Raw genomic sequence first — 24,771 nt, forward strand, 5'->3', positions numbered from 1 at the left:
TCCCAGGCTTCCAAAGCAGTGGGTGGCCCCAGCAAGTGCCGAGTACATGCCACGCAAACGAAGAGGGAAGGACTGGAATCCATGCTCGTTCCTTCCGGTGGCATGTATACCTCCAGTTAACGCCACCACAAAGCTTCATGCTGGCTGAGCACATCTGCTTGGGATCCCACAATCACTCCAGCCCCTTCTCTGCTGCATCCCTTGCTTGCTTCAAGGCAAACTCCAAAGTCTCTGCTCTTCCTAGAAGCCCCATTGGCATGTCACCCCCCGCCCCACATCTCCTTTATATTAGTATTGGACTCTGAACTTGGGCAAATCTTTGCTAACTGAAATCTACATTTCACATTGTTCTGTTAGCTCGCACCTCACCAAGAAACCAGCAGGGGGCTCCACATAAAGCTTCTCAATACAAGTTTGTTGGCTGAACCTGAGGGCAGAAACCTTTATCAGATTCGGCTGGCCCCTCTAGATGCATGGTTTCTGCCTGGGTCTTGGCTTGGCCGCACCCCACCCTGAACGTTCTGGGGCACCGTGCTGGGCTCCTCTGGATGGCCCCCTGACGGCACTCACTCACGCTTGCTTCTCCCAGGCAGCTCTGTTTTCCACCCCTCCCTGAAGAGCGGTGGGTTTTCATTAGGGAAAACATGGGTTTTGCATGAACCCATGTTTGCATGAACACCTTTTACTGACTGACATCAGGACTGCTCAGAGTTTAAGGCGGAATCTCCCACAAAGACGAAACACAAAATCTCAAGGTAATTCCCGACGGCCAGTGGACAGAGCTCGAGAGGGGCCAGTCTCCACCCTTCCTCCACCCGGCCTCCACCGTGGGCCCTGCTGCAGCAACCAGGACCATCCAGGCTCTGAGTCCCTGCCTGGACCTATTAAGGACAATGTTCTCTGTCCCTTCTCTGGGACACAGTGCTTATCACATCACTTGTGAAACACGCCCAGCTCTCTAGATCTCTTGAAATCCAGGAAGTGAGAGAAATAAGACAATTTAATGATGGCTTCCTTGATGTACAGACAACGGAAGGACAAACGTTTCTCTCCATGCACTGCTACAATGAAATTCAGAGGCGAGAGGAAATCCAAGGACAGGAGCTATGATATTCAGAGCCACCACTCAGCCTCTTGGTCACATGGTCCCACCAACTGTCTGGCTCAGCAAGTGCAGACACGGGGATGTGGGGGTGAGGGCCCAGGTGGCAGAGTAAGCAAGCTGCATCGGCACCGCCGTGCACTGGTGGAAGAGCGGGGGGGGGAGGGGAGACAAGCGTCCGGGTGTGCCCTGAAGACACAGTGTGGCTCAGTGGGATCGGCTGTCCCACCAGAGACATCCTGAGGGATGGAAACAGGTGGAGCTGGGGCTGAGGTACTGAGGTGGGAGGAAGGTGGCCCCACAACTCACAGCAGAGGAGCCCATGCGGACTGCTTTCCTCCAACACACTAAGCTCTGGATGGCCCAGCTCCATCTTGCAAAGGCTAAGAACATTCCCGAGATTTGGAGCTGGAAGGGTGGCCAGGGTGAAGTAAGGTGGTCTCGACTGTTCCAATCCTGAGGCCACCTGAGGAGTCTCAGCTCTGCTCTAGCCACCATCCCCTCCCCTTAACCCCAAGATGTGAGCAGGCAAACCAGAGACCAGGGACCCCATCACTCTTCCCAGATCTGATCAGCGGGCTACGACTTTCCTAAAAAGAGAGAGGAGAGGGAAAGTGGCCACGGGCTTCTAAAGAGAAAACCTGGGAAGGGTGGCACCAAGTGGGGGGAAAGGGCCTCTGGCTCCGTCCAGCCCCAGAAGCTGGCAGTCGTGGTCTCTGCTCCTTGATCTGACCTCGGCGGCCCATCTAGCTGAGCATCTTGTGCCGATCGAAGACGGTCTTGCGCTGCTCCTGTACCTGCAGCTTCCACCGCTGCTGAGCGCCTTCCACGCGCTCTAAGACGGTGTTTGCTCGAGGGCCCCCCAGGGAGGCAGTGGCAGCTGCCACAGAGCGAGCATCCTGTAGTGGAAGAAAACAGAGACAAGCTTTGGCACTGTGAGCTGGGGGTGGGGGGATAGATCTCAAAACCCTGACACAGAAAAAAATGCCCTTAGAGCAATCCCAAAGGTTGAGCTCCCCGAAGACCAGGAGGCTGGACCCCCCCTCCATGTTTGGGGGCGGCTTGGGGGCCTTGCCTTGTCCTCCACAGGGCCAAGCACAGCACACCAGGCCAGCTGCAGGCTTGGTGTCTGCAGAACACATAAGGTGGGGCCTTGGAGAGGGGGCACTCTGGGAGGGGTATGAGCAGAGGCCCTGGTCACCACACTGCTCCAGTTCAAGTCGAGTCCCTGGCTGCATCCCACTGGTCTATTTCTTTTACTTTATTTTATTTATGTATTTATTTTTTAGAGAGAGAGCAGGTGAGAGGGGCAGAGGGAGAAAGCATCTCAACCAGGCTCCGTGTTTAGTGCAGAGCCCAACGTGGGGCTCGATCCCACAATTCTGGGAGCATGACCTGAGCGGAAATCAAGAGTTGGCCACTCAACCGATAGAGCCACTCAGGCGCCCCCACACTGGCCTATTTCTAACCTGCAAGAGGAAAGGTCTTCCTGGACTGTTTGCCTCATTTGGTCAGCAGACGCCCTGATGCCATCTGCTGTTCAGGGACAAGCATCAGTGTGTCCCGTGGCAGGGACTAGGCTGCAGAACTCCTCCACCCTGACAGCCAGGGCACAGGGACAGCGGGGGAGGCCCAGGGCTTAGGGCCTGGCTGCCCTGATGTGGGCTCTGGCGGGGAGGCCGGGCGCACCAAGGAGTGTGCACAGGAGCTGCTTGGCTGGGGATGGGGAATGGGAGATGGACCCCAGGCTTCCCGGTCCAGAGCCCTCTCAGGCCCACTCCCCTTTGACGGGTCAGGTCAGGATGGCTCTGCTCCTCCGTGTGCCCCACTGATCCTCTTCCCCTGTGCTCTCAGAACCGCCTCTGTTGTCAAAGGCAGCGGCTCCCCTAATTACCACCTCTCTGCCTCTGAAGCTCCAGAGCCCCTGCATTTCCTGTAGGACCCCAACCTGATCTTTGGGGGGAATTAGAGCCGAGGGCCAGGCCCACACCCCTGTGGGGATTTCCTCCCTCGCTCTCCCGGCCTCTCATCTCCTGCCACACATCTCTTAAGGGATTAGCACACCTCTCTAAGCCCAGAGCCGCCCAGTAAATGCAACTTTGCTTCTAATGCCCCGAGCTGGCACGTCTTCTGTCGCCTCGCAGCTGCCAGGCAGGGGAGGAGGGAGAGGTGGTTAGGCGAGGGTAGGGGAGGCAGGCTGGCAGTTGCAGAGCAGTGGCCAGCTAGGGGTGAGGCTGGGGGGTAGCTCACTGTCCCCATGGAGCTCTGAGTCACTGCCTCATGAGAACGCTGCCCTCTGGAAGCCCCAGTCCAGAACCCTGAGGAAGCTTCCTCAGCCTGGATAGCTGAGGATCACGGGGACATCAAGGACGCAGGTACTGGCAGCGTGAGGCAGGGGGCGCACTGAGCAGGAGTCAGGACTCCTGGGTTCCAGGCCTGGGCTCTAAGGGACCACCTTCTCCCTGGCTCAGACCCCCAGCACCCATCCCACAGGCCTCTGAGTGGGAGCTGGGAAAGAGGGACAGGCTCTGCCACCTAGCACCCCGTGCCCCTGGACAAGTGATTATTCCTCCAAGCTTCAATTTAATAAAGCCAGTCTTTTCAGACTTCTTTTGACTGTTCTGTCAGCAGGAAATTGTATAAGATACTTAGTATGAGGCATTCTGATGTTCTCTGCTCTGCTCCATTTCATTTTTTAAATTGTGGTCACGATTCAGTAAATTGAATTTCACAACCTAACAGTTGTGATCCATACTTTGAAAAACCTGGTTTCGGATTGGGAGATGGGTATGGCAAGGTTAAAGAAAACAGTACGTTATCAAGTTCTTAGTATACTGGCCGCTGTGGAGTAGGAGCTCAAGAGATGTTTAGTTTCCTTCTTCCTGGACTGTTCGGCTTAGTGGTTAAGAACACTCAAGAATCGAACCAACCTGGTTATGAATCTTGGCTCCGACGCCTATCGGGATGTGCCCCTGGGCGAGCCAGCTCATCCTCTAAACCTATTTCCCTAGCCACACAGGGAGGGCCGCAGGAGCAGCTTCTGGATGAGGCAAAGAAAGTGAAGTCTTGGCAGCGCCTGGCAGAGAACAGGCACCACAGTGTCCGTGTCAGACCCCAGCTCTCCTCGGTGGGAGATGGGCAGAAAGGGCAGCCTGCTGCCAGAGGGAGCTGCCTCTGAAAACCCCCCGTGGCGCCGTCCCACCTTTCAGTGTGGTTCCTTCCTGGTTCAGCTGTGCCAGCTGAGTGCTACAGGTGGGGGCGAGGGGGGGGGGAACCACAGGCCTCCGTGTGGCCGTGCAGGGGAGGTGGGCACTGAAGACCCGCCGGGGAAGCTGTTGGCCCACCAGCACCTGGCTGTCCTGGCTTTGGGGGGCCTCAGGGGCTTCTCTCCCCACCTGCCCCCCACCCCCAACCCCCCACCACTGCTAATCCCATCCCTTCCGGGTCCTGCAAGGAGTGCCCAGGGGGGAGCTCCAAGGTGCGGGCTGGGGCACTCAGGCAGCCTTGGAGGTCGGGGCAGCCTCAGCCCTGCTTCTCCACTGCCCTGCATCTTGGAAGAACGTCTTGAGGAGGGGAAGCCAGAGGAAGCCAAGAGCAGAGCATTAAGGGAACATGCTGAAATTCACCGCATTACCACAGTATCATTTGTTTTCCCTTCATGTAAAGTCTTAACAAACAGCTCCTAAGTGGGGGAAAGCTGCTGCTGAGAGCCTCCGTGTTTCCCTTGCTAATAGTCTGATTAAAAGGTATTAAAGACTCCACATCTGTTCTAGAGACGGCCCAGAGCAGGGCCGCATCCTTGCCCGTTCTACAGGCAGCTTCGCAGCTGGAGGCGGAAGCATTCGCAGCTGGAACCATTTCTAGCCCCTCTCCTCTGATCGAGCTCCTTTCCTCTGAGGCTGGGTCTCCGGGAAGTCAGGGAGGCCGGAGGGCAGCTAGGACAGGAGGGAGGCGCCTGGATACCCACAGGACCCCAGGGGATGCCCAGCGGGACCAGACTAGCATGACGATGACAAGTGTCACTAAGTGCTGTGGGTTCTGCTAAGTACGTTACGTGGATTGTCCCCAGGCTTACAAGACTGGCACATCTGCAGATGGGGAAACTGAGGCTATGGGAGATGAATCCTTTTGCTACCCAAGGCCACACAGCCATTTTGGTGGCTGGCTGGGGTCTGAACCATGTTCGCCATTCTCTTCCCCCAGCACTCTGCTGGGCGGGTCCTTCTTTGGCTGGTTTCTCCTAAGAGGGAGCCAACGTGGCAAACAAGGAAATAAGCCGCTATCTTCCCGCTAGCTCAGGGGAAGAACAAAGCACCTGTAAAGGCACCCGGAATCAGGCACTTCAAGCCCCCTCCTCTCCAAGCCTGGGAGGCCCCAGAGCCCGGTGCACACAGGCCACAGCTGACGACCACCACCCTACTGGCCTAGATGAAGCCTCTCCAGCCCTGGTAGGAGCACTGGTTCCGAGTCAGCACTGGGCTGGGCCGAAGCCTCTCTGATGACAAGGAGATGGAGGAAAAGAGAACCCCCCACCCGGTGCTGCGGCCCCTCCACCCTTCTCCTCAGTCCTGGGAGTGGGGGCAGGACAGGCATTCTTGTCACTTACCCAGTCACGCAGCTAAGAATGGCCCTGGTGCAAAGCCCTCCAGAAAAGTGACCACACCGCCTCCCTCCTTCGTCCCAGTTTAACCCAAATCCTTCCTGCTGTTGCCAAATCCCACTGCTTCTCTGCGGCAAAGCTCTCCCGGACTCCCACACGCTCCCAGTCACCTTCCTAGGACGTGGCACGATGCCGTTCCCTCGCCCAAAAGCCCTGCCCGCTGACGCAGCTCCTCACAGAGCAAGCACTCGTGGACACAGCATTCCAGGCCTTGAGCCGGCTGAGGGGCGCACTCCCGGCCCCGCCTCCCCCGCATCCCCCAGCCCTGCAGCTACACCGGCCTGGGGGGCGGCCGCCCCTCACCACCACCAGGCCTCCCCTCCAACAATCCCAGGGCCGTTCAGACCTCACAGAGACAGCTCGTTCTTAAGGATGAAGAAAGCCCTGTCAAGCTGGTACCCACATGACTACGAGGACATGGCGCCCATTCCAGACTGAGGAACCCACGCTAAGGGATCAGGTGTCGTGGCTAGTAAGTGGCAGCCAGACTCCAACTCCGAGCTACGGCTCCAAAGCCCTGCTCCCAACGGCAGTGCTGGGGGTCTCCTAACGGATGCTCCAGAACCATGTACTTTTCTGTCCGTCCCCAGAGGAGGTGGGAGAACTGTCCCCATCAGCGTGTGTCTCCACTGGCTTCCCCAGGGCGAGGGCCCTCGGCACACAGCATGGCCCACCCGTCCATGGACAGAAGGGGAGGCCACCCCAGTTCCTTCATGCTCCCAGCTGCAGCCCCCGTCATGGCCACCATCCTTTGCTTCCCCACACATCCCTCTCACACGGGGGGCACCCAGCCCCAGTGGGGTGAGATCTCTGAGGAGCCCTCAGAGCTCAGGGGCCCACGCTGCAAGTAGCAGAGACACCCAGAGCCTCATGGAAACCCTCATTTCTCTCTCTTCAAAGAGGGCCAAACCCGTACATCTAACACAGCTCTGTTTGCTGTTTCTGTCCTAGCAAACATGCTTGCTTCCTCCTTTCAAAGGGTGTCTGAGCCTGGGGATTAAGCCTAATGCTGCCGGAATCCCAGGGGAGGCAGCGCGCGGCAATCAGGGCCCACTGAGGCCTGCCAGCACTTTCAAAGGGAACACGACAGGCTTTCATCTCCCTCCTCGGGCACTGGGGCTGAGGCTGTGGGGGAGGCTTCCCTTCCTCTCCCAGACCTCTCGCCCCGGGGCAGCAGAGCTCCTGGCTACAGGAATTGGGGGAATGGAGCCAAGGGCCCCCAAACCTGGGAAGTGATCCAACCCCTAGATCTCATCTCTGATTGGCTCCCAACTCAAGGTGGGGGGGTGGGGGCACTGGAGCCTGGACAGTTTCCCCCTCAAGGTCACTGAGTTGTACGGGCCCAGGAGAACTTTCAAAGAACCTGAGAGGTCCTGTTCCAACTCTCTTCCTTTACTCCAAGGGGGACCCTGTCCTTCTTGCTTCCTTAAGGGAAACATTCTCCAGACCATCAATGAACCCAGAGACACAGCCTCAGCCCTGGCTCCACCGCTGCTCAGCCAGGTGGCCTTGGGGCCTGCTCTCCCTGCCCCCAACCCCACCCCCGTTTCTCCAAGTGCACTGAGACAGGTGGGTCAGCAGAGTACCCCTCAACATCCAAGACCAAGGGCACTGGGTCTCTGGAGAGATGAGACCTTTGGACACTACGGACCCCAGTGTCCCTATAGCAGCTGAGCTGTCACTGTCCCATCTATCCCCTGAGCTGGCTCTGAAGACCCCTGAGGGCAGGAAGCCTTCCTTCCCAGACTAACAGGAAGGAAAGGAAAAGTGTCCAGCCCCCTGTCTAATAAAGGGCTGCCCAAAGCACCCACTTTCTGACTGCCCATCTCCTAAAACCTGATCTCACCAACTGCCTTCATGGTCCCTGCTCATTCTTTCGGTTTGGGCTCTGTCCTGGGGTGTAAACCCGAGGGCAAACATGAGGTATATAAGTCTACAAAGTGTCACCTGCAGGATTCTGGAGTTCAGCGGGAGGAAGAGCGGCCATGTCCATGGGAGAAAATGGAGCTGCTGAACCCCCAGGAGAGATGACCTAGGAACACCTAAGTTGGGGACACACCCAGAATCACAAGGTGAGGGGATGGGGAGCCAGACGGAGTACTGGGACTAGGGGACAATCCATGCTGAGGGTGCTGAATGTGGGCTGGGGGGGGGGGGCAGTTATGCCTCAGTCATGGCTGCCAGAAGGTATTTCCCTAACCACCCTCAGGTACCAGGAGCCGCACCCTGCCCCACCCTCCATATCTGTGCAGAGCTGGCTGGGTCAGGGTATCAGAGACTGAGCACCTCTTATTATCTTCTAGAACCTTGGGGTAGGAGGTGAGGGAGTGTCACCCATCCCCCCTCTGTCTATCAAGGCGGACCTCCTTCCACAGTGTGTAGCATGGGCTTGCCGGCCTCAGCTGGAGGGCGGCCTAAGGTACCCCACTGCCCCTGCAGGCACCCACGACACCTCCTCGCAGGACAATCCTCCTTCCCACTAGCCAAAATCTGCGCCCAGGAACCGTCTTCCTTGGCTCCACGATCTGCTCTCAGACACTGGATGACCAAACCTAAGACCCCCACTCTGCCTTAATCCCCCTCAAACAAACCGAGGCAGGTACGACTTAAGACTCAAAGTGGGGGGCATCCCAGGTCTCCTGGGGAAAAGGGGCCCGCATCCAGACCCAGAGATGGCAGGCTGCCCTCCCCTCCGGCACCACATCCAGGATGGCGGGAGACACAACAAGGCCATGCCCGAGAGCCATGCATTCCAGAGAAATCGCAGCACGGGCTGTGTAATCACGGAGCTGTATCTCTCAATTACTCCCCCAGCCAGGACTGCAATTACCACATTACCCCTAATCGCCGAGTGTTTATTAGCAATGCTCCTCCCCATCAGAGCTGCTATTACTGTACATTAATAACCGGGTACACACACACAGTTTCCTCTTGAACACAGACCACCCAACCGCCAGCACCGCCACCTCCCAGGCCCCAGCTCCAAGGGGGCGAGGCTCATCCTCTTGTTCCCCACTTTGGCCAAATTCATGTCAGCAGGAGGCTGGGGGCAGACTGGGGACGGTCCAGGCACATACCCAAGAGAAGCAACAGGGCCCATGGGATGGCCAGGCCTCCCTACTCTCCTGGCCTCGTCTTCTGGCGCGTGCTGGCCCAGACCCATTGCCTAATGGCCACACACTGAGGCCTGAGCCCTGGACCCTCTTGGTGGGGGATGTGCCCTTCCCCACCTCCAACCCAGTGCTTGAAAGGTTCTAAATTATGACTGCCTGGTGGCAGTGTAGCCGACGCCTGGTGGTCTCTTGTGAGTCCAAACACACTAGCTTACAAGGGAGCCCACCCGACCCATTATCGCCGGTGTCATCTGCAAGAAGACTGCTTCTTAGACCTTGTTCAGACTCCCTCTCCTAACTCCAACTGTGGGTCCCCGTGCCCCGGCTTCACCTGGGCGCAGCAAAGCCCTCTCCTGAAGAGGTGCTATCTGAAGTCCGCTCTCATGGATCTCCTTGAGTTTGGTTCGTTTGTTTTCAAGCTAAACATCTCCCAGTCTCTTCAACTCACCCTCCCAGGACATGGCTGCGATGCCTCGCCCCTAGAAGCCCCTTTGTGCGTGTGCTGGCTCGCTCGCTCCTTCCTCACTCTGGGGATAAACAGTCTCTTCCAGCAGCCAGGAGCCACCAAGGACAGAGCTCCTGGACTGTTCTACGCTCTCCACAACTTCTCGGAGCCCGTGCCCCGGGGTAGAGAGTGGCAGTGGGACCTGCCCTGCCTGCGGATACCCCTGCTCTCAGGCCGCCGTGGTGGCTGGGTGACCTCATAGAGGGGCGCTCCGGGCACATGGCAGGAAGAGCCTTGCTGGGGGAACGTGCTGGCTCACCATACCCCCGCCCAGGCCGGCTACACACGCACCACTTCTCACTCCCACCAGGAGCTTTTTTCCGCAGCTGGAAAAAAGCTGCCCTGCCCCACCCAGGACTTCCTCTGCAGGGCACCCCTAGCCCCTTGGCATGGGGACAGATGGAAGAGGGCAAGAGTGGTTGCAGGCCATGCCGGGCCTGGCCCCAGCCCCACCAGCCCTAACCTGAGGGGCCTGCAGACTCCCTGGGGTCAGTGGTCCCCCATCCTCTTTATCTCATGAGGTTGAAACTCCTTAGCCTGATATTTGAGGCCAATACTAATCTGGCCTAAACCTACCGGCCAGCTCTGTTTGCCACCAATCCAACATGCCTCCCTCATCCTCATCCTCGGAAAGCTCCAAGTTCCGCCAGCACACACAGGGATTTCCCACCTCGGCACCGCCACCTACTTTATTCCTCACTGGCTCATAAAATCCTACTTTTCTCTCAAGGTGCCAGATTGTGCTTTGCGTCAAGCAGGTGCTCCACAGAGGATCACAGAATCACTAAAGGACAAACCTGCTACCTCCAAGTCTGCCAAGAGCTCAGCACCAATGTCTGAGCAACCAGCATATCGTGTGTGTTTACATGTGACCGGCCCTGGGTGGCCCACTTCTGAGAGAGGCAGGGCAACAGAACATCTGGCCCCTCCGGCTGACGCTCTGGGGCTGCCTGATGCCAGATGTCAGGAAGCCCGCAGGGCTACCTCCCGCCCCATGTGGGAGTGCAAAGAACAGTCCCCTGCCGGGGAATGCTCTAGAGCCTGGGTGACGTGTGGGACGCTGATCAGGAGAAGAGCGAACTGGAGCACTGGGGGTGGGGGACACGGATCCCCAACGAGGCCTTCATGATGTTGTCCTGGTTCTGCCCTGGGGACTCGCATGCTGGGGGCCCAGGATGCTGTGTGTGGGCAGAGGTAGTGGCAGGGTCCCAGCGCCCAGAACCCCGGTTACCTCGTTCTCCTCCTCATTGTGCAGCTGTTCAGTGTATGCATCCGGCTTTCGAATGAGAGGGTCCACCAGCATCAGGAAGGCCATGTAGAGCAAGAGAGCCCCCACCACTGACAGGTAGATGACAATGATGACCTGAGGGAAAGAGCCAGCTCGCCCTGTGAACGTGCGCAGCTAGGATGGCAAGTCGTGCCCATTCTTGTGCCGCGCGTAGCCGATGGTGTGGCTGTCTCCAGGGCTGCACAGGGGAAGGCCGAGGTCACAGAGGGCTTGGGGGGCAAGAGGGAAGGGGATATGCCCTATTCCACATGTGTACCAGCTCTGCCCTGAAACAGGGGATCCCACAAGAATGGAGGACATAAAAACAACGGATAATGAAGAAAGACGTCTGGATCCTGATACCCCAAGATGCTCCCAAGAGTGGGAAGCAGGGAAACGGGGCCTACCTGGTTATCTCTAAGAAAGGGTGGAAAGCAATGGGACACTAAGAGCAAGGAAGAACCGGCTGGTGGAGAAGCCTGAGGGCAGAAGCCGAGCACCTGGGCAAGAGGGCTCACTCCCCCTGCCAACAGGATGGACAGGTATGAAATCCAGTCCTGAGAGGGCACGCCAATTGGTGGAAGGGACAGGCTGGCAAGGAGGTGCACACTGATGGCCTGAGGCTATATCTCCCCCTCCCGGCAGCCACCCTGCAGTGAGGGGAGAGGCAGGGGCAGAATGACAGCTTCCTGAATCTCCTATATACGTGGAGAGCCTCGCAAGCTGGAATAATTTCTGTTTTACAGAAGACAGATTCAGAGAGGCTAATTCAATGTTTCTCAGTGTGATGCTCTGGGCCTTTGAGACAGGATTCTCCAGGACACTCAGCAGCCACAGTCCCTGACTGGCACTACTAATCCACCTCAGCTACTGGGACCACAGAGGCACCTTCACTTGTGTCCAAATGCCCCCTGGGCGGCCGGTAATCACCTGACTGAGAACCGTGAGGCGAAACCGCTCAGCCTAGGTACCAAAGCTAGCAAGTGGGAGAGACGTAACTCGAACTCAGATTTACTGTCTCAAATGCTTTCCTACTTCCACAACGCCTGGCCATCAATGGCTTCAGATCCCAGCCTTGGCCTTAAATGGATTGCGAGGAGGGACAAAAGGAAGAGAGAAACCTTGAGACTTTCATATCAAAGCTCAGCTCAGTCAAAGGTCAAGTTCAACTGGACCAACTTCCTCCCTGATTGGAGCATCAGCGTTCATGCCTCTTTAAACAGGGCAAATGGTCAGACCTCTTGCCTGTACCCCGGGAAGGGGAAGGGGAGTGGAGGCTGAGTGTTTCACAGGCTAAAGCTGGGGGGCTGGGGAGGCTTCTCAGAAGGAGGACTGGAGGGAAATTTGAGGGATTAGGAAGTGTGTCTGATGAGATCCCCATATCGGTAAGTCCCTTTCTGCCAAATAGGGAGAGGAGACACCTGGCTCAGAATCCAGTCTCAGCCATCTGGTCCCCAGAGGGCGGGGCCCCTGGAGCCTGTTCAGAGCAGGAGAAAGATGCTCCAGGAGCGGCTAGCTCAGGCAGGAGGATAAAAGGAGTTGGGTCTGCACAGCTTGGCAGGGTGATGACGGACGTGGGGACAGGCTTCCATCAGGAAGGCGGGCACACGGAGGACTGCTGGGCAGGGAAAAGCTGCCAGCTCCCTGGTCTGGGCAGGACAGCAGGGGACATCGCCGCCCCTCCTGTGCCTCAAAAGGAGAAACCTGGACTAGGCAGTGTCATCAAATTCCTAGATTCCTTTCTTGATGCTGTTTCTAGACTCTCCACAGAACAAGCAGAAGTAAGTTTAAAACCTGGCCAGGAAGAGCTTAAACTAGAAATTGGCAGATGGGGTCTGGCTCAGGTGTTAGAACACAGACTAGGAGGAGGCCTGGGGAGCTCTGGGTGGTTGAGACTCTGCTAGTGTGAGCCGTGGTCCTGTCGCATCTGCCTCAGGCGGAAGGAAGAACAAGGCCCCTGTCCTCGCTCGCTGTGGCAGGGGTCGTGTCTACCACGTCTCTCCTGAATTCACCCAACAGCCTCGGAGAACGAGGGTCAGGGCTGAGGCCCCTCCTGCCAGCTTCCGCCATGCAGACACCAGCCCTGGTCCTCAGCCCTTGGGAGCTTTCCAGGACTCTGAGGAGCCCCGTTAGACTGGATGTTCCGGGGGGGCGGGCTTACCGCTCTATTAGCAGCATCCCACACGGTGCCCAGAACATAAAAGGCACCCAAAAGAGGCTCACTGAAGGAACGGGAGAGAGAGGAAGGGAAAAACCGGGAAGAATGGGAAGAAAAGAGTGACCCTGAACACCTCTCCCAGGTTTCCAGGAACCCCACCCCCAACCCTCCCCGCCGAGTACTGGGAGCCACCAGACAGATGGCAGAGGAGAAAGCTGGCTCCAAAAAGGTGTAGGAACACCTGCGGGCCCCTGCGGCTGTGACAAGGCCAGCCCAGGAGCCAGTCCCACAGCCACTTGGGATGCTCGGAATACAGCCAGAGACCGCGAGGGACGGGCAGCCGGGGACTGGGGTGAGGGTGGGGGCGCCCCCGAGAGGTGGGCTACCTTGATGGTGGTGGTGCTGCGCTCCTCGTACTTGCACTCGCACAGCAGACAGTAGGCCTCCACGTCATGGCCAGGCACCGGCATGGGCTCCACCACGTGCAGACAGTTGCTGCAACACAGACGGACAGGGCGGTGGGCGCAGGGCCACAGGAAGCAGGCAGCCTGGGAGGGAGGGCACTGGGCAGAGGTGAGGGTGCTCCAGGGGGTGCGGAGTTTATAACGCGTCAGGCTGGCACAACCCCCCTTCCAAACCCAGAGCCTCACAGCACCTGGCTGCTGCCCTTCCAAACCAGCTCTCCAAAGTGTACCTATAGGGCTGGCACCAAAAACGCTAACGTTCCCCAAACTTCTGCCCTCAGCTGCCTTCTGTCTCCTGCTACAGGCCCCCTGCTGGGGCTCATCCATTCCAAAGATTTTCAACTCCGAGCTGGTGTGGCCTAGACTGGTATCTGAGACTAGAATCTCTAGTCAGGACTGCCCCAGGGCCCTCCTACGTCCAGCTGTCCACTGAATTCCGCACAGGAGCACCCCACAGGGTGCACAAACTCTACATCCACCCATCTGCCCCTCCACCCCAACCCCCCAGTCCCAGGGTCTGTGTTCCAAATGGCAGAAAGCACCCCTACCGTCCACTCCACTGACCAAGTCAAAACCTGGCAATGACCTCTGACACTGCCTTTTCCTCTCACCTATGAATCTACAAAAGCCAGTGGTTTTATCTCCTTAAGTTTCTAAGACCCATCTTCTCTGCTGTCTCCCGTTGCTGTGTCTTAGATGAAGCTCTGATCATTTTTGCCTCTGGCAGGTGGCCCGGCCTCCCCATGGCTCTCCTGCCTCGTCTGGCCCTGTGCCAACACTACCTGCACCCGGCAGCCGAGTGGGGTCACCAAAATGGAACTCTGGGCATCTCACCCCCAGCTTAGAGCCTAAAGCTGCTCAATGTCTCCATGCAGCCTCTAGGGTCAGGAAGAACTGAGCTGGTCCCTCTCGGCTACCGACCGATCCTCACTGCAGGGCTGCCTACCTGTCCAGTTCCATCGCCTGCCACTCCTCACCCTGCTCCCCATCCTCCAGCTCTGCTTGTCTTCTGGACTCTTCTCTGAATGAGCCACACTCCCTCCCTTGATATATCTCCCACCCTCTGCCAGGAACCCACGGCTTTGCCACCTTCCCTTTCCATGCTCTCACTCTTAAAACATCCTCTGAGATCCAACTCAAAGTCCTGACCTCTCCCCACGCTCATCTCCATCACCGCACTGTGATCTCACCTGTATCTGTACGGTCTCCCCCAAGGGATGTCCTCGAGGACAGAGGCCTTCTCCATCATCCCAGCTCCCTGGCGGGGCAGCGCTCAGTGAACAAGTGACTGTCGAATGCATCCTGTGCTCTAACAGCTTGCCCACTTTGCCCCCCTTTCCCTAACAGTGCTCCTGAGTAAGGTGAGCTAAAGATCACAGGCCGCGCGTTTGAAAGGGAGGTGGGTTCAAGAAGGCAACGTGGCATCTCCACCACGATGAGGTCAGGACCCAAACCCTGATCCTTGGCTCATCTTTACCTTGATGCTCAGTTTCAGTGGGGCCTGTGCTCAGCTCTTTACCTGGGCCTCAAGATCAGTCCCAGCCCTCCTCAGGTCGGCAGGTTCTCAACATGTGTGGTTCACAGACCACAGTAAGCAAATGACCTGGAGAACGCGCCTTTATCATTACCACCAGAAAGAGGCAAACACACCCTCAGAGGTTCACAGAGGTGAACCAGGCGTCATGCGGCCATGGGTGGCCAGGTCTGGGCTATCCTGGCTGTGCTGCCAAGTATCTGGGGCTCTGGGCCCATTTTCCCCTCTCTGAAAACAACCAGGCCTGTTCTGAGCTATCCAGGGTCCTTCTAGACTCGGGCTGGGTTTCTGGCAGAGGCATCGAAGACGTGTGATGTGAAGATCAAGTGTTGAAATAAAAATGAGATGTCCTCTAAAATCCTCTGATTCCCTTAAAAATCTAGAACGCAGCATAGATGCTTTCATCGAAACCTCGGATGATTCTGGTTTCACCTCTGGGTAGCAAGTTCAACACATCACCCCTGGCTGCTGAGGGGTCCTCTTCTACCGTAACTAAATGCCACCATTTCCAGACCTGGCACACTGCCACTTCTGGGAGCTGATGGACAGGGTCAGGTTCACGCATAACACTTGGTCATCACTGCCGGGACCTTCTTCTCCAGGAAGTCCCTACAAGCCTCCTGAGGACCAGAGGCCTCCCTTTCTGAGCCACACGGGGTCCTGGTTTGGAAGGTCACTCCAGTGCTGCAGTAGGATGTGTGGACTACCCCCAAGGCCAAGGTGGGGCATCAGGGGCAGCTGGGAGGGGCCAACTCAGGTTCTTCAAACTGGAATGCTGTTACTCACGGGTCATAGGCTGTAGAAGGGTTAGGGGACAGTAAATGAAAAGCTGAAATCTTTCTGCTGGCTCTGGCCCTTCTGAGAGTCAGTGAAACCCTAAACACGACCCCGTCCCCTAGGGCTTTCATTTACCTTTTTGGGGATGGGTGGTACCAAAAGACTCCAAGGACTGGCCAGAGGACAGCAAAGGGAGAGGTCTACAAAGATAAACTGGGTTTGATTCTCTGCTCTTCTACGTTTTCTGTGATTGCAGGTAATTTATTTACCCTTTCTGGGTCTCAGTGTCCTCATTTACAAATGGAGGCAGAACTACATCTGGGTCTTTCAAGCTATGCTCTCTTGGCTACCCCAGGAACCACTGTGCAAGGAGGCAGGCCGAGGGAGGGGCTGAGGGATGGGTCCCTCTCGGCACCGGTTCTGATTTTGTTTTGTACATTGTGTTTCCAAAACAGAGTCTGTAGAAAAGTGTAGTTTTTAAAAGTCTGAGAGACAACTGAACTAGCCAACCTCTTTGGCTCCTTCCTACTCTGGGACAGCCTCTATAACATTATCTCCTTGGCTGACCCACCAACAGAGCAACATAGTTAGGGTCTGTGCCCTTCTACAAGCATGCGGTTATGAACTCCCAGCACTAGATGGCAGGATACCAGCACCACAGGAACACAAATGCCATTACACGTGAGGACTGCGGCTCAGGCAGTTCTGGCTTCGCTCTGCATCACAAAGGAGGGTGCGAGTATTGCCATAGCCACGGACCAATGTGACAGCACAGCGGCAAGGTGGCAGAGACTGGAAGACACAACTGGTCTCCTCTGGCCAGAGCACCGAGGCTCTAAGACCACATGTCAAGCCCCATCCCACCCCTAAGGGAGCGTCGCCGGTGTTGCTGGGTCCTTAGAATCCCAGCCAGCCTCGGTTTCTACCTACCACCCTAATGGAACTGTCTCGAAGTTCTCAAGTTAAGACTGTTCATTAGGCAATCCTTTAGTTCTCACTTCCAAGGAGAAGATAAGCTACAGCCTGAAAGGTCTAGACAGGACTCGTTTCTCTGTGGGCATCCACGCTTGGGTTTTTAGGCCATACTCTACCCCCAGGCGGACACACTGCTAATAAGATCTGCTGTCACCTGTGGGATGTGGCCCTACTGTCTGCTGTGGGGCTCGAACAGTCTATCAGTTCATTTCCTGATGTTATCTGAGCTCTAACCCCACGATGCAAGGAGGTCACAGGGGCTCCTCCCAGGACTTCATGTCTCAGGGCTTTGTGACTCCATCAGGATGGGCGAAACCACAGGGAAACAGTATACCGATGTTGTGGGAGGCACTCAAGTTTTCCGGGGTGATGGTGTCAAGTCTGATGATGATTATCTATGTGGTCTCTAATAACACATGATAATACATATTAATATCAACTGACATTTACACAGCAGTTACTGTGGGCAGGTATTGTCTAAGTGCTATGCTTACACAGGTATGTACAAGCACATATACCACACACACACATACACACACACACACACACTTAATACTCAAAATACTGCTGCCCATCTTATAGATGAGGAAACTGAAGCACAGTAACATGTCACAGACTGAGCAAGCAGCAAACCTAGAGTTAAGGCCAGGAAGACCAGATCGGAGCCTGGGCATCTAACTAGGTAGCCTCTTGGAAAATCACTCAGGTCATCTCAGAACCAGGGATGTTCAAAATTCCCAAGTGCTGCTCCAAACAAACTGCATCATGATCACGTAAGGAAGAAACATTCACCCCGCCCTCCTGCTCCCCGACACTTACTGAATCAAAATCTTAGGGGGAAGATCTAACGTATGGCACGGTGACTATAGTTAACAATACTGTATTACACACTTGAAAACTGTGTAGGGAGTAGATCTTAAATGTCCTTGCCACACACACAAAAGGTAATTATGTGAGGAGACAGAGGTATTAATTAGCCTTACTGTGGTAATCATATCACAATATGTATATCATATCATCAGACTGTACACTTTAAACTTACACAACGCCCTACATCTAACGTATCTCAATAAAGCCAGGGAGAAAAAACAACCACCATAAAATCCAAAATCTTGAGGGTGGGGCAGGAGGTGCTTGGAATCTGTACCTTCTCAGAGCCCACCTGATGATACTGATGTATAACCTGATGACACTGGCCTGGACATCCTGTCCCCATCATGTGAATCCCTTCTCTAAGGGTGCCCTGAGCAAACAGTCAGCCCATCTGTGCTCAGATCCCTCCAAGGATAGGGCTTCCCAGCTCCTAAAACAGCCTGGGTTAGAAATGTCTCCTCAGCTCATACGTAAGTCTGTTTACCCAAAACTGTCCTTAAAGTTGTTGTTGTTTTTTTTAAATAGTTTATTTATTTTTGAGACAGAGAGAGACAGAGCATGAGTGGGGGACGGGCAGAGAGAGGGAAACACAGAATCCAAAACAGGTTCCAGGCTCTGAGCTGTCAGCACAGAGCCTGATGTGGGGCTCGAACCCACGAACCATGAGATCTGACCTGAGCTGAAGTCGGACGCTTAACCAACTGAGCCACCCAGGTGCCCCTCCTTAAAGTTGTTTCTATTGACTCCACTTCCACACCAATAAACCACATTGAACATAACTGATTCCCACTCCCAAGTGCCCCACCTCCCAGAGCATGCCAGCCGTGCTCCGGGTCTTTGGGTCTTTGTCAGTCACCAGATGTCCCCAAGCCCTCCCCTCTCTGAGCCTCCCTTAAATCACTCCTTCTAGGACAACGTGTTGCAACTTCCTTGAGCCAAGCTGGTCTCCTTTCTCTGAATGAATTTGTGCTTCTTTGTCTCTTTTTTAAAGTGAAGCCTCTAGAAACGAATTCAGGACTCCAGGAGTATAATTTAACTTTCCGTTTTGGATTTTAGACTCTGCAATTATAAAAAGGGAACACTACCTATCTCACCTACCGTACAAGGTGTTAATCACACTGTTTCAGAATAACACACATAACAAGGCTTTGCAAAAGTACACAACAGATCCCACAGTATGTGGGCATACTAACAACCTCTCCCAAGTTCTCTGCTACCGTTGTGCATATATTAATAAGCACCCAAATCAAAGCAAAATAACAAAATCCACTTCTCTGACCAGGAACTCTCTGGCTAGAATTCAAGACACCTAGCCCCTGTTCCCAAGTAACTGTGTGACCATGGACAAAAATCTCCAAAGGAACGAGAGAGCAAGTATCCTCCAGGGATCCAAGAATCCCAGGAAACAGTAACTTCAACTAGCTGGAGCAGCCATGAGCCAGCATGTACAGTGCCTTACCAGTCTTTCTGGGATACATTCTGGTTATAAATATGCCCACTGATGTTTCTATATGGTGGACAGATGCATTTGCAACGGATATCTTCAGAGCTCTGGAAGAAAAAGCATATCAGGTAGACAGGGCCCCTGGGTTCAGGTTCTAGCAAGACTTTCAACTCTCATTTCCCTGTTCCATATTTGCTCTTGATCTTTCCCATCCCCAAGTTCAGCAAGGAATGACCTCTGCAGGAAGGACGCTAATATCTTGGGATCCTCAAGACATACAATGTCCAGGTGGCAAATGAGACTTCCAGAAAGCTCCCTGGGGCTGCCATTTCCTCTAGGGCGTGTGTGGCAAGCAAAGTGACAGTCCTCTACTCTGGGCCCCACATCCACTGTGTGTACCTCTGTCCAGCGATCTGGATGGTGTCCCTTTCCCCCCACCCCTCCACCATCCCATTTCCCACTTCCTAGGTTAGGATTAGGGGCAGGCAAAGGGCAGAAGTGATCAAGAAAAAGTGGATCATTTTCATGGGAATACCCAAGCAACCCCTTAGAAGGTTCTTCCTCTTTGAAATGGGTAAGAAACACCACCACAAAAATTTTCATACCAATCAGGAATTCCCCGGGAGGACTGGAAGCAAACCCTCCGACCCCATCTTACTTAAAGCCTTGGTGACCCTCAAGTTTTCAAATACCACAGAGCTACCCAGCTCTGGATCATATGCCCCTTAAGAAACTTGCAATTTCTCCAGAGTCCCAGTGCTTAGGTTGGGTGAGGCTGGTCACCCTTGGCAATAGAAATTTCCCAACTGTGTAGGACTTCACACTTAGGAAGCATTTCTACTCACTGTATAATTTGATTATCCTTAAGAAGAGTAGTGGCTATTATAACCAACTTATTTGAACCCAGGAGCAAAGGAAGGTATGGGGAACTTAGATAATTCCTTCAAACACAAACTCCCCTGCTGGAATCCTACCTCGGTTTCCATTCGATCCAGAACCTATGCTCTGTGAACCACCCCACTCCCCTCACTCCACCCTTTCGGAGGCCTGCAGTCCTGCGCCTGCGAGTCCCCCAAAGTTGGCCCATGAACGAGGGAGAGGGGCAGGGCTTGAGCAGCAGCTACCTCTGGGGAAGCCCAGTCCGCCGGCAGGGTGGTCGTGCAAGAGGTGCTGGGGTCTCACCTCCCTCACCTTGTTGGCTTGAGCTGGGGTCACGAGCAAGCACCCGACCACGGCCACCAAACATAGGAGCTTCATGCTTAGCAGGCTTGGCAGGGGGCCAACCAGACCGGACACCTGCATAAGAGATAATGAAGTCGGGAAAGGGAAGGTGGCCACACCACAGCCCGTATTCCCGGCCTCTCGCCGGGACGTTGGAATGGGGTTGGGGGCTGGGCTCAGCATTCCAAGGCCTCCTAAAACCCTGTGGCCAAATGCTGCCTTCCCTCTCGACCAAGTCTCCGGCTCTCCATTGCCCACCCGGTGGGCCCGGAAGGGAGGCCTCTCGCAAACACGGCCGCAGGGGGCATCGAGTTCCGAGGAACAGCCCACGCTCTGGGCTCTGACCCCCGCATCCTGTTCCACCGCCCTTCGCCATCTCTGCCTCCGCCCGCCCGGCAGCTCCTCCCCGCTCAAGGCCCGACGAAAACTTTGGGTGCAGAGGCTGGAAGACCTGATCCGACCGCCAAGGCCAGTGCCCACCTAATCTAGGGGTCTTGGGCCGGCCCCGGACCCCCCCAGGGCCTCCCACGACCCCTGTCCCCCTCCTCCAACGCCCTGTCCGCTAACCTGAGAGCCCCGCCGCAGCCGCAGAAGACCCAGCTGGTCCCTCCCCCTCGTGGCCTCTATTGGCTGTCGGAGCAGCCGCTCAGCCCAACCTCGCTATTGCCAAGGTAACAAGACCCACCTTCGTCGGGGCTTGGAGGCTCCGGCTCAAGGGAGAGGAAGGCATTTCTCAAACCCGACCAAACAAGAAAAGGGAGCGTCGGCCTTCCAGACAGAAACGTGGAAAGGTCTTGCCTTTGCGTGGCCTGGAGCGCTTGGCCCCTCTTCATATTATAAACGTCGGGGATCCGAGAGGGACTAAGCTTGTTTCACCTTGTTGTTTTGAAGAGAAAGCACGTTATACACAATAAGCTACCAACAACGACAATAGCCTTCAAACCCCAATATTGGTCTTTGTCCTCACTCACAATCTGGAAATGTTATTTAGGGATCCATGTCTTTGCTGCATAGGACTTTGCCAGAGCCCAGCGCTGCGCTCCCCTCCACCCAGCAACCTGAAGAGGAGGAACCCAGGGGTGGCAATGAGGTGGAGGGCTGGGCCTGCGCGGATTGTGCACACCCAGGGTCTTACTGCCCAGAGTGTCCGTCCTGGACCTGGCAGATTGGGGCAAGATGTGCAAGGCCAGCAGGGGGAGTGGGAGTGGTGGGCTGGGGAAGAGAGAGGGAAGTCTGGGCTGCTGAGGAGCAGAAGTGAACTTGCCAGAAGGTGAAGGAAAGAGGACCCATCTGAGCCTGGGGTACCAGCCCCAGAGAGAGGACACCTATGCTTTGGCCCTGGCTTTGCCACTAAGCAGCTATGATACCCCGGGAAAAACCACCTCCCCTCTCTGAGCCTCAGTGTCCTTATCTGTAAAACTATTTGATTGGATACTAAGGTCCCTTTCAGCTTTGAAATTTGGGGGATTTCAGGGAGTGGTTGATATGGCCCCACTTGATGTTGGTAGCTGAAACCAGCATATGGGCTGAGTGTGGGCAGAATTAAGCGCTTCACAGGCACACTCAATGCCCTGTTTGGAGGTAGTTGGGTTTATGTTTCTTTACCAGACTCATGTCTTATTCCTCTTTAAATCCTCACCACCTAGCAGAACCCTCTTCACTTGGTGGGTGCTCAGGAAATGTTTGCGAAGCTGAACTGGGTAGAACTAAATGAAACCTCATTGGACAGCAGGCAGGAGACACAGTCGTGTGACATGAAGTCATAGTTCAAGGACTAGGGAAGGAATCTGGTTCCTCCCTTCCTAGTTGTGAGGATTTGGGTGGTTGGCTTATCCTTTAGGGGAGCTTCAGTTTCCACATCCATAAAATGGGGCTAATACCTACCTTTCAGGGTTATTGTGAGGGTATAATGGGTCCATACGTGCAAAGCACCAGAGACAATGGCTAGCACAAAGCGGGGAAGAATCTATAAATGGAGATGTTAGCTCATTCTGGCGGGGTCAGAATGTCTGCTTTGGTGAGTAGGCTGGGGCAGAAATAGCATGCCTGCCGCATGGGGGCAGAAGGGACCATTCAGGCACTGGAAAAAATACCCTCCTTCTCCCAATTCATCTCTTATATGGAGGGGGGAACTTCACAGGGAAAAAGCAATGGGGCTGAGTCTCAGTCGCTCCCAAGGCAGGCCCCTCTGACATGCAGCACTGCAGGTGCCCAATGCTGAGTTCACCATCTTGCTCATCTAATGTAAGCCAGGCCTCCATCCTCCTGCCGTTCTCAGGTCCCAGACTGTGGTGTCAAATTATCCTTGACTCCGTTATCTCCTGTCTCCACATCCAGTCTATCCAGATGTCTCTGTGGAGCAGTTATCATCCCGCTGCAGCCAGCACTCTGTTCCTGAAATAACACTCCCTTCCTCTGTTCTCCAACCCTGCTTTCAGCACATCGCTCATTGCTCAGTAAACCCTGGTACCATTCTGTCACATCAAATCCAGACAGTTCCATCCGGCATCCAAGCCCTGGCCGCCATGTCTGCCTTCGCCCACCGTAACTCATCTCTGGTTACACCACCAGCAGTCTCCTATATTTGACTTTGCTCACACCAGTCCTCCCATAAGATGTCCTCACCCCCTCAGCACTGCCAATCCTTATCCTTCATCTCTTTCAAACATCTACCACAAGTACTTCTCTTCCAGAACCTTTCCCAGGTTCCTTTCCCAGCCCTAACTGACCCAAGGACCCTCATTCCCACCCATCCTCTGTGTGTCCTGTGTTTAAGCGCCAGGCCATTGAGATGAGTCTGAACCTATTTATTCAATTCAATCCCACAAACATTAGCTGAGCACTGTCAAGGTGCCCCAGGGGGTACAACAAACAAGCCACATGTGAACCCTGCTTTCAAGAAGTGTGTAGTCTTGTACAGGAGTAATCATATGACTGGGAGGTAACTTAAAATAGAAAGTGATCCGGGGTGTCTGGGTGGCTCAGTCAGTTAAGCATCTGACTTTGACTCAGGTCATGATCTCACAGTTTGTAAATTCAAGCCCCACATCAGGCTTTTTGCTGACAGCTCGGAGTCTGGAGCCTGCTTCAGATTCTGTGCCTCCGTCTCTCTCTGCTCCTCCCCTGCTCACGCTCTGCATGTGTGTGTGTGTGTGTGTGTGTGTGTGTGTGTGTGTGTCTGTCTGTCTCTCTCTCTCTCAAAAATAAACATTAAAATTTTTTTAAAAAATAGAAAGTGATGTGTCATAGAAGAGTTTACCCCCTCAAAATGTTTTTGAGCACTATGTGCCAGGCAGCGTGCTAATTGCTGGGGATATATCAGTAAGCAAGACCAACCCTGTCCCCGCTCTCATGGACCTTGAAGTTTATTGCAGGAAAATGACAAATCAACAAGTAATCACAATTCTGGGTGGTAAGAGCTATGGTGGGGAAGACCTGCAGAGGCCGGTGGGGAGCCTAGACCAAGGGCCAGAGGAGCCCAGAATGGTAGAGAAGAGGCTTTGAAGGTAGCGGAGGGGCTATGTGAGCCGGGCCAGTGTGGTAGGCAGAAGAGTGGCCCCCCACATCGTAATCCCTGGAACCTGTGATTATGTGACCTTCCATGGCAAGAGGGATTTAGCAGATATAGTTAAATGAAGGTCGTTGGGATGGGGAAAGTAGCCTGGATTATCCAGATGAGCCAAATCTAATCTGCTGAGTCCTTAAAAGAGGGAAACCTTTTCTGGCTGTGGTCAGAGAAAGAGATGTGACAATGGAAGCAGGGTCAGAGAGGTTGAAGGTGGAAGGGGCCACGAGTCAAGGAATGAGGGCAGCCTCTAGAAGCTGAGAAGGGGCAAAGATCAGATTCTCCTCTGGAAGCCCTAGAAGGAACACAGCCCTGCTGACACCTTCATTTTAATTTGGTAACAACCTGTGTCGGACTTCTGACCTACAGAACTGTAAGAAACTAAATTTGTGTTGTTTTAAGCTGCTAAATTCATAGTAATTCATTACAGCAGCAATAGAAAACTAGTATAACTAGGAGATTGGGCTAGATTTGGAACAGAATTCAGGAACAGGTGACAATGGGGAAGGACATCCAAGTAGAGGGGGTGTAGGAAGAGCAAAGAGATGGCCCTGGGAACATGCATGTAGGGGAAGAGGAAATGATTCGGTTTGGCTCAAACCCAAGGCAAGTGAATGGGAAGGGAGGGCAGAGCATAAGCCAGGGCCAGAACTTCCTGACAGCAGAGAGTCAATATGAGCCAGGGAATGATCCCAGGTCCCTGGCTCGGGGTTCGAGGGCAGGGTGAGGACCAGGCAACATCGGGAATGTGCTCCCTCCAGCAGAGGAGGCTGAATGAATCTCTGAGCTTTCTGCTGCTTCCTCATGAGACTATTGGTCTTCACCCTGCACCTTGCTCCCTACTCCCAGATTTGGAGCTCTGGGACTCAGACCAAGGCCCAGACCTTTGGTTTCCCATTTTGGTATTTGCCTTTACCTCAACAACCCTCATATCATTTGGCCTGAAAAAAACGGATCTTGGCACCTGTGTCAGAGCTGAAGGTCTGGGTTCCTCCTCACTCCCTGTCCCCACCCTCGGTTCTCCTGGAGAGGGATTGGACTGCTGTCATCACCCCCAAACTGTGCCTACCCTCCCTGGCATCAGCCACGTGCCCCTGCTCTTCCTCTACTCCC

The 24,771-nt window shown here is 54.8% G+C and overlaps 1 protein-coding gene across 3 annotated transcripts; it reads right to left on the reverse strand.

Moving 5' to 3' along the window:
* Positions 1-982: 982 nt before the first annotated feature.
* TMEM9 (transmembrane protein 9) lies at positions 983-20,728 on the reverse strand. Of its 3 annotated transcripts, none has more exons than XM_039227628.1 (6): positions 20,661-20,728; positions 20,064-20,168; positions 18,888-18,979; positions 13,192-13,300; positions 10,612-10,743; positions 983-2,001 (listed from the first exon to the last, which is right to left on the reverse strand). In XM_039227628.1, exons 2-6 carry the CDS (start codon positions 20,127-20,129, stop codon positions 1,849-1,851), a joined length of 552 nt encoding a protein of 183 aa, XP_039083559.1. In that variant the 5' UTR covers positions 20,130-20,168; positions 20,661-20,728; the 3' UTR covers positions 983-1,848. The 3 variants fall into 3 exon arrangements, with proteins under 3 accessions (XP_039083559.1, XP_039083560.1, XP_039083558.1); XM_039227629.1 differs by lacking the exon at positions 20,661-20,728 and adding an exon at positions 20,574-20,649; XM_039227627.1 differs by lacking the exon at positions 20,661-20,728 and having other exon boundaries at positions 20,064-20,403.
* Positions 20,729-24,771: the final 4,043 nt, after the last annotated feature.

The sequence above is a fragment of the Hyaena hyaena genome, unplaced genomic scaffold, assembly GCF_003009895.1.
Source record: "Hyaena hyaena isolate Hyena2069 unplaced genomic scaffold, ASM300989v1 scaffold_28, whole genome shotgun sequence".
In the NCBI taxonomy this organism is placed as follows: Eukaryota; Metazoa; Chordata; class Mammalia; order Carnivora; family Hyaenidae; genus Hyaena; species Hyaena hyaena.